The sequence below is a fragment of the Calliphora vicina genome, chromosome X (assembly GCF_958450345.1).
Source record: "Calliphora vicina chromosome X, idCalVici1.1, whole genome shotgun sequence".
NCBI lineage: Eukaryota > Metazoa > Arthropoda > Insecta > Diptera > Calliphoridae > Calliphora > Calliphora vicina.
The window spans coordinates 4,780,260-4,797,639 of NC_088785.1; the positions used below are offsets into that span (position 1 = coordinate 4,780,260).

Consider the following 17,380-nt stretch of genomic DNA (forward strand, 5'->3'; position numbering starts at 1 on the left):
TTTTGTCTCCCATCCGATTTCCAAAAAAAATATTTGAGTCCATTCGGTCCAAAAGTACGACCTATATTTTTAAAAAAGAGGACCAAGGTATGGCAAAATTTTAAAATGTCAATTTGGAAATGCCTATAACTCGGAAATTATATGAGATAAATAGCGCACGCAAGCGCTTTCCAAAAATATAAAATTCTTTGAAATCGGATGGGAAACAAAAAAATTGCACTTGTTTAAAAATTGTACATGTCGAAGGTCCTGGATCATTTGTAGGGCCCATTTTAATAATTTGGCTACGCCCACATCAAATTCTATCCCGATCGGACCATCCGTTTAGAAATGCCAGATTTATTTCTAAACTATTTTGATTCTGCCCCACTGTGTATTGCTACATCAACTGATACGTAATTACTACGTCAACTACTACCTCAACTGATACTTCTATTACTACTAAATTTTAAAAGTAGCAGCGGTAATAGAAATCAAATGACTCTGCTACTTTAAAGCTTTTTATTTTTTAAGGTAGCATTAAAAAAAAACAAACTACTGTGCTACTTTAAAATTTTACTTTTATTGCTACTATTTACTACCACTACTCCTACTAAATTGTAAAGGTAGCGGTAGTAATAACCACTACTCCTACTAAATTGTAAAGGTAGCGGTAGTAATAACTAGTAGTAGGTATTTGATTAACACCGAATTTTTATTAATTTGTTAACTACTTGGAGTCTAGTTTTTTAAACACTGACTCAACTTATTGTCAGAATCAGGAAGATTTTAATGTAATAATAATTTCGTTCACTCTAGACGGGGTTAAAATACTTCCAACGATTTCATATCAATTTATTTCTCTTGCTTTTATTTAGATATACTCCAGCAAAGTAAAAAGACTCTCAAAAGATAATTCAGGCAGCAATATTGATAAAGCGGCTGTCGATAGTGATTTAAAAAGTATAAATTCACTTAAAAAAAATAAATGTACAATGGATGATAAAAGGGTTAGTCAAACACCGGTTGATTGCATCACCGAATCAACATTAGACTCAAAAGAAAACACAATTCCGGTCAAATTTACAAGCCCTGCTGCGGCACAACAGGTGGATAAAAATATAAACACAACGATAGAGTCAATTCCATGTACAGCAATACAAAAATTTAATCCAAACATGCGTTTTATACGTAAAAGTGTGGAACAATCAGCACGGAACATAAACACAAACTATTTAGAACTTGAGACAGAATTTCCACGCGATTATGATGATAACATTGAAATGCTGTCCCGCGAGGCGGAACACTTAGAAGAGCAGTTCCGTACTCCAACTAGAACTAGTACAACGGATTTGACTGGTCAGCACAATTCTTCAACGCCTAATGTTGCACTATCCTGTGAACCTTTGACACAAGTAATAACAATACCTACTGATGTTAGTCAGATACCTGTAGATAATACTCTGTCGAGATCAAATAAAGAAACCAAATCAAAAGAAGGTATTGGAAATGTGAAACGTGTAGTATTTAAAGTGGAAGATAAATTTGAAGACAGCAGTGTTATACCAAAAGGGATTACAAAAATATCGCAATGCTTTGAGTTAGGTCCAAAAGATGCATCAGTCGATGAAAAATCTGAAGCTTACATAACTTTAGCTGCAGAAACGGGTCAAGTAAAAGCTACTCAGTCTTGTACCATTATACCGAAATCGTCATTGTCATCTATCGTAAATGCGACGGCTCTTTCGTCATCTGCTAGCACTCCAGCCATAAGCAAACCCTATATTAAAGATGATGATGATGAACCTGTTGCTATGTCACCATGTGGTCGCTTTTTTAAATACGACAAAGAAGTTGGACGTGGTAGTTTTAAAACAGTTTATAGAGGTTTGGATACAGAGACAGGAGTTGCTGTAGCCTGGTGTGAGTTATTGGTAAATAGAAAACTATAGTACTTTATATTAAAATTATAAATGAACTTATGCATTTTATATTTTTATCATCCCATTAAGGACAAGCAAGTGAAAAAGAGTGAGCGTAAACGTTTTCGTGAAGAAGCGGACATGTTAAAAAAGCTGCAACATCCCAATATTGTGCGTTTTTATACTTATTGGGAATTCACAATATCTCGTAGGAAAAATATTGTTCTAGTCACGGAATTAATGCTTTCCGGAACTCTAAAATCGTAAGAACTGCAGAATTTAAGCTGAATCGAAAGTACCTTGAATGCTTCATTTAAAAATACATAATTAATAAAATATACATACATTGTTTCCAAAACTATTATTGAACACCAACCACATCATGTTTGGAATCGAATAATTATATTACTATTATATATCGATGTATCTTCTTCATCACTGAATTTATGCTAAAGGAAACGATTTTTTGATCGGTTCAACTATTAATAGCTCTGCAATATTCAGAGCGTTGTTGCATTACAGATAGATCAAATCGCAAAAAAATATCAATGATGTGAGGAGGGTATATATAAGTGTGTAATTTCCACAATCTGTCTGTCTGTCCGTCTGTCTGTTGAAATCGATTTTTTGAAGACCCCAGATATCTTCGGGATCCAAATCTTTAATAATTCTGTCAGACATGCTTTCTAGAAGTTTCCTATTTGAAATTAGCAAAATCGGTCCACAAATGGCTGAGATATGAGAAAAAAACCAGGACAACTTCGATTTTTCACCTATATCTGGATTACTTAGTCATTAATATAGACAATATGGATATCTAATTATAGATATTTTAAAGACCTTTGCAACGACGTTTATAAGACCGTAGTAAGTTGGACCTACAATGGGTCTAAATCGGAAAAAAGTATTGTTTAACCCGAATTTTTTTTTTCACAAAAAAAAATATTTAAAAATAGATTTTCTAAAGAAGAAATAGATTTTCTAAAACCTTAAAATATATCAGGTATTTTTCCGAGAATTTTTCTATTGATAACACCGTACCACAAAAAGAGAAAAAATCATTAGAAACTATAAATTAATTGTAGAAAAACTGCGTTTTCAGTTTTTCATTTCGTGATCCTCTGTTCAAAGTTTCAAAGAAGTACATTTTTCAAAAAAATATTTTAAAATACTCCTGCTGATCCAACAATGACAAATATTATGTGAAAAGAACAAGAAGAGTTGTAAAATATTTTGTATTATCTTTATTTTATCCTGGAAGGATCAAAAGATGTCAAAAATGTCCTTTAAAATTTGTATCCTTTAAGATTGCCAATAAATTCCTTTATAGATTTTTGCATGTGGTATTTAATATTTGGATCTTTAACTCACTATTTTTTTGAAAAGAAATTATTGGAAATCTAACAGGATATTCAAAGATAAATTCAAAATAAAAATAATACGAAATATTTTACAACTCTTCTTGACCATTTGACACCAAATTTGCCGTAGTAAGATGATAAGAAATATTTTAAAACATTTTTTTTTAAATGTACTCCTCGGAAAATTTTAAGTGCTTTTAAAAGGAAACAGGATCACGAAATGAAAAACTGAAAACGCAGTTTTTCTCAATTTAATTTATAGTTTCAGACGTATGTATACCATCTGGTTCGTGTCGTACGGTGTAATCAGTGGGGATAAAGATTGTTGTTGCATACACATATTCAAAATCACTTTACTTAGCAATTCCGGGCACTTTGTGACGTGTTATGTTGAAATTGAAATTCTTTGAAAATGTTATCAATTATTAATCTTTTTCAGATATCTTAAACGTTTCAAGAAAATAAATCCAAAGGTTCTTAAGTCTTGGTGTCGTCAAATTTTAAAAGGTTTACATTTTTTACATACCCGCCAGTTGCCCATAATTCATCGTGATTTAAAGTGCGATAATATATTTATAACTGGAACCACTGGTAGTGTTAAAATAGGTGATTTGGGTCTGGCTACACTTAAAAATCGTTCGCATGCTAAATCTGTTATTGGTACTCCAGAATTCATGGCACCTGAAATGTATGAAGAACATTATGATGAGTCTGTTGATGTATACGCTTTCGGTATGTGCATGTTGGAAATGGCAGTGTCAGAATATCCATATAGTGAATGTAAGGGACCAGCTCAAATATACAAGAAAGTTATATCTGGCATTAAGCCGGCCGCTTTGAGTAAAGTTGAGGATCCCAAAGTCAGAGAAATTATAGAAAAATGTATTGAATTAAAAAAAGAAGACCGTCCAAGTTGTAAGGATTTGTTGAATTCCGAATTTTTCGAAGAAGACATTGGCATTCGTGTAGAACCAACTGCAACCGAAGCATTCTTTAATAATCCCGATAACAATGTTATTGAATTTCGGTTACGATTTTTGGATCCCAAAAAACGTTCTTCCAAACACAAAGAAAATGAGGCCATACAATTCGAGTTTGATATAAAAAAGGATGATTGTGAACAACTATGTCATGATATGAAGCAAGAGAATATCATATCTGAAGAAGATGCCAGGGCTGTGGTAAGACTGTTAAAGGTACAAGTATACTCCCTATCAAAAGAACGTATTCAGCGTCAGACGCAATTACAATTACAAAATGAAAAATCTCGTTTGGAAAAATTAGCTTTACAAAAGCAACGAGAATTGCTACCACCAAATGTCGAAGAAGAGGAGGAAGAAGATGAGGTTGATTCCGAAGATGACGATGATGCCAAGAAAATAAATCCACAACTACCCCAGCAACCAGCAACTTTACAAAGCGATGATGTTATTCAACGAAACGTGGAAATTGATGAACCACAACAAAATCAAACGTTTGCGGATTATCAGCAGCCATTAATGACTTCTCCGTGTAGTTTTACCTCAAATCCACAAGATGTACAACCGCCAAAACAAGCGTTATCGCCCACAACCGTTCCCTCTAAAGCCCAGTACTATAATTCCCAAACATCTCCACAACAGTCATTGTCAAACACAGCTGGCAGTCAATCGCAAGTGAACTACGCAACACAACAACCAAATCCACAGGAACAAACAGTAACTTTACAAACACAGGTATGTACTCATTTACTACAACTTAAAAAGAAAAAAGTTATTTTTTCCCAAAAAATTAGCGAAAAATCGCATTTTTAAAATTTTTTAAATTCGAATGCATATAACTTTGGACTTAGTCATTATTTTTAAACAGTTCCTTCTCTATTTGACACATACATATGTATGTTGTTAGTCCAATAAAGGAAAACTGGAGAAAATCGGGAAATATTTGGATACGCTGTTATCCAAAAACTGGAGTAGGGTTTGAAAAAATGTTGAAAATTTAACTTTTAAATGCGAATATCTCCTAAGCTATAAGAGATAATTGATAGCAATGACTAGGTCTTTTGTAGCATACCCGAGGTGTCCTACTTTGAGGTCCCTTGGTCGCGCCCCTGGTGGGCTCATGAGGTCCACGTTCAGAACTTAAACTCGACAACACTTCTTCTTTGTATATTGTATATGTAAATTTTATTCAAACCAATCTAACCATTTAGAAGTTACAGATTTATTTCCCTCTTTTTTTCTATACCACTATGTGTCGCTTACGATTAAATTCGTTTACTGTAAAATGTAAACATTGACTTACGATAAAATCTTACCCCCTATAATTTTGAAGTTATTAACAATTTTGATATTCTTAAAACGCTAAAACATCAGTCGGCCCATAAAATTTTAATTTGTGCAATAAAAAAATTCAGAAAATGTCGCTTACGATAATTTGGCGCTAAGGGCTCGATATGTATGTACAGTAGCGAGCATAAAAAATGCAACGCCATGCAATGTGATTTTCAACAGCATTTTTCAACCACATTTGCTGTTTTTATATTATTATTCATCATTGGCAATTATTGTATGACATTTTGTCCAATATTTTTTTACGTAAGGATAATTATGAACTTTTTAGTAAAAACAGTGGTAAAATTGTGAGAACAAAAAAAATGCAACTATACGGAAATTTACTTAATTTTTAAAAATTTTAAAAAAAATAATTATAAAAAATTGCTAAAAACTATAACAATGTGGCATTATCATCATTTACTATTAATACAAACAAATTTAAGGACATTAAAATTCAAAAGGATAAACATTTTATCCAAAAAACTCCATACTCCTATTCCATTATAAAAATTTAGATATAATTAAGAATTGTGTTATGATTAGAGTGCCGAAATAATTTTGATGGCTAGTTTTGAATTGGATTTTATTGAAATAAAACTAAAATGTTAGACATTGAAGTAATCAAGGCTGTGTTACCTGATCCATGGAAGGTGACATCATATATTTGATGATAACCAAACGAACACATGTGGACATTTAAGACTATTGCAACCTCCAAAAGATAATTTAATGATGCAAATATAATAAGGAGAAACCAATCCAATAAACCATATATTATTTACAAAAATAAATTAAGCGCCTATGCTTTTCGAAGCAGGTCCTTTATGCTTAAAATGGTGCAGTCGTATGATATGGAAGGTCAATTAACGTAATTTTAATTTATTCGTGTCTGATAGTTTCTATCTGTTACTCAGGCCGTCTGGTCACAGATATTCCCTTAAATATTAAATTCAAATAGTAAAAAATTGTGATCGCTTAGTAATCACGTAAGCTAAATATAGGATTCTATGAAATATGAACAGTGTCAAATTTAATATTATTTACAGTTGTTTTCCACTGTTTTGGAATTCGTTTACTTGCCATAATAAATGGATATTTGAATATGATTTTATTATTTGTAATTTTTAAAGGCCACATGATGTCATATTATTGTGAAAATATTATTTTAGCATTAAATTTCAGCACCTTTCTAACATTAACTAGTCATATCCTTTTGATCTTGAGCTCTTATACACCCAGTTTTAGGCACACCACCACAATTATTTGATTTCCTTTTCATAGAGAATACCCGCAAGATTTTAAATTGGTAAAAAAATAAATAAAAATTCTTAAAATTTTCTTGGTTTTCGAAAAATTCACCATATTGAACGGAAAATGCATCATTCGTTAATTCTGTTATCCTTTGTAGATTTCATATCCTTGAATTTATTAGTATTAACAGTAAATTACTGTATTGTAAAAGTATTACAGTTTTTAGCAATTTTTTATAATTAATTTTTGCAAAATTTTAAAAATTAAGTCAATTTCCGTAGAATTACATTTTTTTGCTCGCACAATTTTACCACTGTTTTTACTAAAAATTTCATAATTATCCTTACGTAAAAAAATATTGGACAAAATGTCATACAATAATGTCCTATGATCAATAAGAATATAAAACATGTAAGTATAGTCGGTCAAGCCCGACCATATTATACCCTACACTAAGTAGATGAGCAAAAACTTTATTCTTTTAAAATATCAATAATTTATATTCGTGAGTGATTTTCGAAAGTGGGCCTTATATGGGAGCTACGTTCAATTATGTACCGATCACCATGAAATTAGATCATGAGATTTATGTCTATATGAAAGTTTACTATGTTGAATTTTGTGTGTATACCAACATTTTTAAGATATTTATGCACCACTATGGTGGTGTAGGGTATAAACAGCAGATGTGGACAATTGGATACCTTTTTGAGTAAAATCAGTGCTGTTGAAAATCACATTGCATAGCGTTGCATTTTTATGCTCGCTACTGTACATATTTCATTCAAACGAGATTTCATGTTAGTTGTAGATGATAACTTGATCCAAGTTTTTAACATTTAATAATTATAAAATGTATTTTTTTTATTTGTTTTCATTGAAGTCACCAAATTTACAAAACCAACCACAGCTTTCCACTCCTTCACAACAATTTCCTACACAGTATACAGCACAACAAGCAGCCCAGCAAACACAAAATGTAGTGCAAATAAATCAACAAATTATGCAAACACCATGTATGCCACAGGAAATAACTATTCAGCAGCAAGTTCCACAACAGCAAGTTGACACACAGCAAACAAATCTGCAGCAAATGTCTTTGCCTCAACTTAATAGTACACAAATGAATCAACCAGTCCAACAGCCACCTTCAGATCCTGTCATACAAAAACAACAACAAACGACAACATCACAATCTACATCTCAGCAGCCAAAGTTAGAGGAACCAAGCTCTCAAACCCCCAACAAAAATGCTTACAATCCCTCTCCATCACATTCGCATCAACAACATTCAGAAGATAAATCAGCAAAACCAAAGCCTCGTCGTTCAACGCGCAGTGGCACTACTGATCGCGTACCAAAATTAAGCGTGACTGGTATAGAATACGGCACCGTAATTAATTGTCATATGGAAAACAAACAAAAGACTATAACATTTAAATTTGATATACGCGATGTAAATCCAGTGGAAGTAGCTGGCAAATTGGTAAGATATTCTTTTTATTAAAGCTACATACATATTTATATCAGTAAAACTTTTTGTTAACTAGACTTGCCAACCGTCCAGTTTTCGTCGGGACAGGTCAGTTTTAGAGTTGAATGTCCCGTGTCCCGCCGATACTCTGAACGGGACGCCATTTGTCCCGTTTTGAAAAAAAACATAACTTTTTCATTAATTAATTAAATTAATTTACATTAATTACCACATAAATGCTTTATTACCACATAAATGCTCCATTTACGCGGTTTGCTGTTCCCAAAAAAATAGCGTGTAAATCAAATTCGCGTAAAACGAAAACGAATACATCAGTCACATAACAGAAATGAAATTGGGACCTAAAAATCGTGTTAAACACATATGTACATTAGGGTGGCCCCGTTTGTATGGAGAAAAAATAAGGTATCGATGTTCCCGCCTAAAATGAAAATTTGATTCATTCTAAGACTACGTTTTGAAATTTTTTCGTCCTGGGGTCAATATTTGGCGAGCTGGATCAAAGGATAAAAAGGTCCTTTTTTGAGGTTTTTTACATTTTTTCCATATTTCTTCCAAAGGAAGTATATGTAAATTTGGTATCATATGAAAGGTCTTTGAGAGACGCATTGAATTAGTTAAAAGAAATTTAAAAAAAAAAAATTTTAATTAAAAAATTTTAAAAATTTTCGCCAAAATTTTAGTTTTTTTTAATTTTTTCATAGAATTTATTCAAATACATAGATGAAATTTCTTGATCATAAACATCATGTAATTTCACCGAAATGGTTTTTCTCGTTTTTTAAAATTCAATCCAGTTCAATGTTTATTCAAATTTGTTTAAACCTAATTTCATCCCTATCTGACAATCCCTGTACTCAATTCATAGTATATGTATGGGCATCAAAATAACTCAAATTTTATAAGCTTTCCATCGATGTATAAATTCTTATACTTTTCTTTTGTTACACTACGAATATTTAAATTTAAGCTAAAACATTTACTATACATCGCGCTATAATGATTATTTTAATGTTATTCCTTTGGAATGTTGTTGTTAATTTTAAGTAACATGTGAAAAACTGCTTAACAGATAGGGATGAAATTGGGTTTAAACAAATTTGAATAAACATTGAACTGGACTGAATTTTAAAAAACGAGAAAAACCATTTCGGTGAAATTACATGATGTTTCTGATCAAGAAATTTCATCTATGTATTTGAATAAATTCTATGAAAAAATTAAAAAAAACTAAAATTTTGTCGAAAATTTTTAAAATTTTTTAATTAAAATTTTTTTTTTTTAAATTTCTTTTAACCAATTGAATGCGTCTCTCAAAGACCTTTCATATGATACCAAATTTACATATACTTCCTTTGGAAGAAATATGGAAAAAATGTAAAAAACCTCAAAAAAGGACCTTTTTATCCTTCGATCCAGCTCGCCAAATATTGACCCCAGGACGAAAAAAATTCAAAACGTAGTCTTAGAATGAATTAAATTTTCATTTTAGGTGGGAACATCCGCAACTTAAATTTTGGGGCCACCCTAATGTACATACATACATATCGTCACCTTAAATGAAAGAAACTACACAAAAATTCAAAATCGAGTTTTTGATTGATTGAACAATTGCCAAGAATACTCTATTATTATTATTATTGATTTTATAACGTATCCTGTAAAAATAATAAAAATGTTTGAATTTAAGGCGACGATATACTATACATTAAGTAAACTTATTTTATTTGTACTTTTAAAAACATACTTAAAACAAAAGTGAAGTAAAAAATGTCAGTTAAAAAAACAAAATATTCTAATACATAAAAGAGATCAAAATTAACGAAGTTTTCAAAAAAGAAATCTGTTTTGCTTTTGTTTTTTTCGTTTCTTGTTTTTTGTTGCCGCGTTATATAAAAATCGTGTAAAAAAACTCGCGTATTACAAAAATTGTTTGCTAATTTGAGTTCGCGTTATATCGAATTCGCGTAAATAAAGTACCGCGTAAATTAAGGCTTACCTGTATCACTAAACTCATCAGTAATGCTTGTTTTTTCTTGAACTTTAAAATACCATGTAGATTAATTATCTATCCGAATCACGTATTTTGCTGTAAAATGGCATCGATTTGTTAGTGCATATTTTTGCATATTTTATTGATAATGCATATTTTGTAATATTTTACTTTAAAATTTATATTTATATGCATTTATTAAACTTTTACTTTCAAAAATAACCAAATTATAACCAAAATTCAAACAACGTATCATCAAGTGCATGATTTTCTTAAACAAAATAAAGTTAACGCTTTGGGTAATTAATTAATAAATAGTATATTACCCTATTTTAGGTAGTTTCCTTATACATATTTATACCCTACACCACCATAGTGGGGACGGTATTATGTGTTTGTGCAGATGTTTGTAACGCATAATACCCTTGTTTGTAATATTAGTCTAACACCCACCTTAGAATCACTTTCTGAGTCGATTGAACGATTTCCGTCCGTCTGGTTGGCTGGCTGTCCATGTAAACCTTGTGCGCAGAGTACAGGTTTTCGGCCCAAGCCTATTGAAACTGGCTGAAATCGGTCCATTATTTCACCTAGCCCCCATACAAATGTCCTCCCGAAATTGGACTTTATCGGTCATAAATGTTTAATTTATCTATGTAGCTACACAAATTTCGCTCCAAATATGTTTTATGTATACAAAATTCATGTCATTCATGTTACGATCGGTCCATAATTAGTCATAGCTCCCATATAGACCTGCTTCCGAAAATCACTTTCGAAATCACAAATCGCTTAAAAATGTTGGCATACATACAAAATTCAACATAGTTAACTTTAATATAGACATAAATCACACGACCTAATTTCATGGTGATCGGTCTGTTACGTCGTATTGCGTGCCCTGTCTTAGAACCTAAATTAAAATGCAACAATGAAATTAAGCACACTAAAATACAACCTTGTTTTTTATAAATTTGATGACGTGGAAAAAAATTAATTCTTTTGCAATAAGAAATCGAAGACTCGTCACTTATTGAGTCAGTTTCAAGTAATTTGTTCTATTTCAAATAGTTTGTTCTAAATTATTAAATCTGTTCAACCGCGGGTTAAATTCACGAGAAAACATAAATGTAATATGAATTGTCAAATTTCAGATTTTAGCTGCGAATAAAACTGAATTAGTAAACCAGCTTAAAATAAGTTTTATTTTAATTAACCAAGCGAACGAACAATTCTAAAATATTTATCTGAACATTGGGACTTGTGATTGAAAATCAATTGAGCTGATTCATTACGTCAACATAACCTCAAACGTAACTTGCAATGTCGACCGCACATGGAGATAAGGACTGCACCGAATCCGGTACTGTTGATCTGTCCGACACTTCACTCGACACACCCGCAAATCACGAAGCTGCCGCCGCATCCACCACCGGGGTCACAGAAACACCACCAGGTACCAGTGCGGCAACCGCCTCATTTCTTGCAGCCAATGTCATTGAAGGCCAATTACAAACAGTAGCCGACAAGGTAAAACCAACCATATCAAAAACAAAGAGGTCAAGCAAGGTAAGTAAATTATCAGTTAAAATCGCTCCCTCAACCACTCGCTCCGGTCTAGTACGTAAGGACCCAGCAACTAAGCGTCCACGTGTAAGTGCAAGGACATTAGATAAATCTTTTACAAAAAACCAACAAGCTTTAGGACAAGCCCCTTGCTATAGCACATCGTCTATTACAACACGGCCGAACCAAAATAGTTCAACGGCAGATTTAGTTACGTCACACATGTCGACATTCTCAATCACGAGTGCGGCCAATAATAAAGAAACTCTACAGCCTCCAGCATTCTCAACGAGACAAAACTTCTTCAATCCAGTGGCCTCGAGTTCAAGGATGTTTGATCAACAACCAAATACATTTGCCAATAATTTGTTTGCAACAAACAAACAGCAGAGTGACGCAGCTCAACAAAATTCTGCCATTAACTTTCAACAGCCTACAGGCCTTAGTTTTAGTGCTAATGTTATTGGCAACACAAGACCCGATGGTAATACAAACAGCGGCATAGCGCCATGGAACATATTTTATAACACTAAACCTGCTGCACCTCCTATGGCACCAAGCACTTCTGCAACATCTCAAATGAATCATATGCCATTTAATAACAATTTTAATTATCTACAGCAAAATGCTAATTCCTATTATACTCCACATCCAAATAATTCAAATTTTCCACCACAATTCAATAACCCATACATTTCATTTAATGCTCAGATTCCACCCTCTTTTCAATGCTCAAATCTACCCAATAGTACAGCTGATGTAACATTATCGACCTCACATATGGCAGCCCGACAAGTCATTAGTAAAGATTTGCCGATATTTTCAGGAAAACCAGAAGACTGGCCCATATTCATTACCAATTATATGCAATCAACAGAAAGGTGCGGATTTAGCGATCAAGAAAATCTAATAAGACTACAAAAATGTCTAAAAGGTGATGCTCTTAAAGCAGTGAGAGGCAAGCTCATGATGCCTAGCACAGTAAATTTTGCAATAGAGACACTAAGAATGCAATATGGACGGCCCGAAATTATACACCATGCTTTACAAACGAATTTAAAAAACGAGCCTACTGTACGTAAGGAGAAACTTGAAACTTTAATTAATTTTGCCCTTGTACAAAACTATAGAAGCACGATGCAAGCAATGGGTCTCTCTGACTATTTAAACGATCCTATGCTACTTAACGAATTAGTAGACAAACTGCCAGCTGATTTGAAATTAGATTGTTTTGATACTTGGTTGTATAACCTAGCAACGTGTGCATCTCAAGTCACTACATATTAGCGGTATTCACTGTTAAGTGCGAATGGTCTAGCATCATTGCAAATGCAAAATTTTACCGTAATCCAATAACAAAATACACACAAAAACATTTACAATTTTGCATTTGCAATGATGCAATACCATTCGCACTTAATACTGAACTCCGCTACTCACCGTATGCTGGAGAAACAAAAAACGTAAAGAAAGAGCGTGTTTTAGTACATGACGTCATTACTGATAACAAAACAAACAACATGCAATCGAATTCGTGTTACAAATGTAACAACAACCACCGTCTCTTTGAGTGTCCCGAATTCGCCGCATTAAGTATAGACGAGAGATGGAATTTTATACGCTCAAACAGTTTGTGTTTACGTTGTTTTAAAAAACACAATATTAAAAAATGTAAATCAAAACGGCAGTGTGGGGCAGACGACTGTTAAATGGCACACAATTCTCTACTACACAAGCGTATTGTTGTTCAGCAGCAACAACAAAGAGATACTAACGACAATCAAGCTATTTTGTTCCACGCAAAAGAGAAAGTTCTTTTCAAATACATTCCTGTAGCTCTCGTTGGCAATGGCTATACTCTTAATACTTACGCATTAATTGATGAGGGTGCATCATGCTCTCTAATTGAAAGTGAACTGGCAGAGCAATTAGGATTAGATAGCCCAGCTGATGAGTTATGTTTACAGTGGACAGGAGAAATAATACAAAAGAAGAAAAACTGTATCTTTGCATATTTCTGATCGTGACCAAAATTCTAAAATATTTATCTGAACATTGGGACTTGTTTTTGAAAATCAATTGAGCTGATTCATTACGTCAACATAACCTCAAACGTAACTTGCAATGTCGACCGCATATGGAGATAAGGACCAACGAATCCGGTACTGTTGAACTGTCCGACACCATATGTTACGTCGTATTGCGTACCCTGACTTAGAACCTAAATTAAAATGCAACAACAAATCTTCTCATTCCATCGGTTTGATGTGGTGGTTGTTGCCTCGTGAAGTTTGTCGTCTTCGCGGCACCATCTCCTCTAGCGTTGAATGGCCCGTTGTTGTCGATTTGTTCTTCTACCGTGATACCGAGGAGGCTGAGAAGGAAGAAGCTGCAGCTAAGGAGCTCATGCCTGCACCCAAGGAAGTTGTTGAAGTCGTTGACCATCCCGTCGAAGAAGCCACTAACTGGGCTGAAGAAGTTGCTGCCGAAGCTGTTGGCGGTACTGAAGATTGGAATGACGATACCGTCAAATCCTCATGGGGTAATGATGCCAACTTCTAAGAAATTTATGTTGATTTCTTATTCAAAATATTGACCGAAATAAAAACAAGTTTTATTTCTATACATCTAAAAAAAAAAAATTGTTCGTTCGTTTATTCGCAGCTAAAATCTGAAATTTGATAATTCATATTAAAATTCTTATAAGCTATTCATTTATACATACATTTATGTTTTCTCGTGAATTTAACCCGCGGTTGAACAGATTTAATAATTTAGAACAAACTATTTGAAATAGAACAAATTACTTGAAACTGACTGTCAATAAGTGACGAGTCTTCGATTTCTTATTGCAAAAGAATTAATTTTTTACCACGTCATCAAATTTATTAAAAACAAGGTTGTATTTTAGTGTGCTTAATTTCATTGTTGCATTTTAATTTAGGTTCTAAGTCAGGGTACGCAATACGACGTAATTGGCCATAGCTCCCATATAAGGCCAGCTTCCGAAAATCACTCAAAAATATAAATTATTGAAATTTTAAATGAAAAATGATTTTGCTCTTTTACTTAGTGTAGGGGCTTGACCGACCATACCTCTCATATTTACTTTGTATGAGAGATGCCACTCCCACTAACACAATAACATTTTCACCCAAGCTATGTAGGGTGATATTAGGGCAAAATTTTAAGACTGCCACAATTATAGTTCTGCAGATATTCGAAAATAACTATTTACTATCTATTTTTTTTTTTATTTCATATTTTATTTATTGTATCTTCACAAAATAATGTGAACTATCTAAATATTATTTTTTTATTTACGTCCCACCACAGTTGGACGAAAAATTTTGTTTAATTTATAGATCCTATCATTAGCGCAGGTCTGTTGGATTCCTTCTTCTTAGTCGGATGTAGCCATTACTTCTCATTAATGTTCGTGCAAGTGGGTTTGGGTGAACTTCTAACTTTTGAAAATATGACTCCGCTTGTTTTTTTATTTCATTTTTCACCAGGGAGACACCTAAGTCCTTATGAATGTTAATATTTCTCACATACCAAGGCGCTGCTGTTATCATTCGTAATATTTTATTTTGGAATCTTTGAATTTTTTCAATATTAGAAGCTGAGGCCGTGCCCCATAATTGAATTCCATAGCACCATATGGGTTTTATTATTGAGCTGTACAGCAAAAGTTTGCAATCTAAACTCAATCTCGAGTTTTTACCAATTAGCCAGTAAATTTGTAGTAATTTTTACTTCATTTGAGTCAATTTCGTATCTATATGCTTTTTCCAGGTAAGACGTCGGTCTAGATGCAGACCTAGATATTTAACTTCAGTTTGATGAGGTATTATATGATTATTTATTAGGATTGGAGGGCACGATTCTCTACGCAATGTGAATGTAAGATTTATAAATTTTTGCTCCTTTACTTTTATTCTCCATTGTTTTAACCACCTTTCTATGTCGAGTATATGGTCTTGTAACAGTACAGATTGCACAAGAGTTTCTATTGTAGATTCTAGTCTGGTAAAATTAAAAATTGGCGTTTGCTCTCTTACCTCTGGGTTCATATTTTGGTTTTGTGGTTGACGGACTTGCGTCTGAGTTTGGTTGTTTCTTAGTACATTAGCATATGTTTCTTTGTTGTCATATGTCTGTTGCAACAGGGGGTAGTTCATATTGATGTTATTTAATGGCTGAGCGGGGAAAATCTTCGGTTTATGGCTTTGTAATTTTTTAACAATTGAGTAGACAGGACAACCCCTGTAGTTCGCTGTGTGGTTACCTCCGCAATTGCTGCATTTTTTCATTTTAGGATCATCCTTGGATTTGTTACATTGGGATGTGTTATGCAACTCTCCACAAATAACACATACGGGTGGCAATTTGCAATACGCCTTGGTGTGTCCATATTCTTGGCAATTCATACATTGGACGGGGCCAAATCGTTTATGTGGTTCTTCTACCGTAATTTTACGATGCAATAAGTACTTCAGGTTATATATGGGATGTGTTTCATTTTTTTCAGGTTTATGTCACCGGGTTCAAGTTCAACACGGAAGAGTGGTTGGGGGTTTTTTTCGCGATTTCTAATGTTTATCACATTTTTTTGTCTTAAAACCTTTATATTCTAAGCTTTGCTTTATTTCGAGTGGTTCAACATTACAGTCAATACCCTTTATTACAACTTGTAGACCCTTGCTTCCTTTCAGCTGATAAGTGTAAAAACTTTTCTTTTGAGTTTCAAAACTGTTACAACCTTTCTATAATCGTTTTCACTATTGACCTGTATTTTAGTTTCATGAATCGTGCCTTTCTTGATTGGGATAACGTAAAAAGAGTTCTCACCTATTAATGATATCAGGCTCTGAACCAGTGAGTTTGAATTATTTTCTCTCAAGTAAATTGGGGGTGGTTTTATAGAGGTAATTTTATTTACTGGTTCATCTGTTTCACATTCCAGAATAGAAAAACGATTTTCATTATTTAGTCTATCAGGTTCACTATCCTTATATAATTTAGCCAAGGGTGCCGCTTTCGAAGACTTGGGACTTCGTGCCCTTTTTAATACTGTAACATACCGGTCCATTCCAACCTGTATTTGGGATTTGCTATCTTTATTTAATGGTTGACTAATCTTGGGCATTGCGCCGCTTAATGGGTTAATTTTAATTGTAGTCGGTGTGGTGGATTTCGTTTCTGAAGCTGATATTGCTAGCATACTTTCAGGCGTAAATAAAGTATTTGTATTTTTTGGTAACTCTAGATTAACAGCTGTTGGGTTTTCTTTTGTTTGACAATCATTAGTTTTTGACAATGCGGGGGAACAAGAACGAGCACGGTTAACCGGCTTGGCGGTTAAAAACAAGCTGTCATCTATTCTTCTGTTTGTTTTGTTTATATTTTTTTCATCTGCATTATCTGTTACATATGCATTTCTGCCGTTTACACTCAACCTTCGCTCACTGTTTTCGTTTAAGAGACTCATTTAA

General features: G+C 33.3%; 1 protein-coding gene across 2 annotated transcripts in view; it reads left to right on the forward strand.

Moving 5' to 3' along the window:
- The first annotated feature begins 886 nt into the window (after positions 1-886).
- The window catches only part of LOC135962857 (serine/threonine-protein kinase Wnk-like), a 68,746-nt gene continuing 52,252 nt past the window's right edge, over positions 887-17,380 (forward strand). For both annotated transcript variants that reach the window (XM_065514768.1, XM_065514769.1), the window contains exons 1-4: positions 887-1,913; positions 1,992-2,164; positions 3,702-4,977; positions 7,712-8,314. In XM_065514768.1, coding sequence (XP_065370840.1) covers positions 975-1,913; positions 1,992-2,164; positions 3,702-4,977; positions 7,712-8,314 — 2,991 coding nt within the window. In that variant the 5' untranslated portion in view covers positions 887-974. The remainder of the gene's footprint in view (positions 1,914-1,991; positions 2,165-3,701; positions 4,978-7,711; positions 8,315-17,380) is intronic.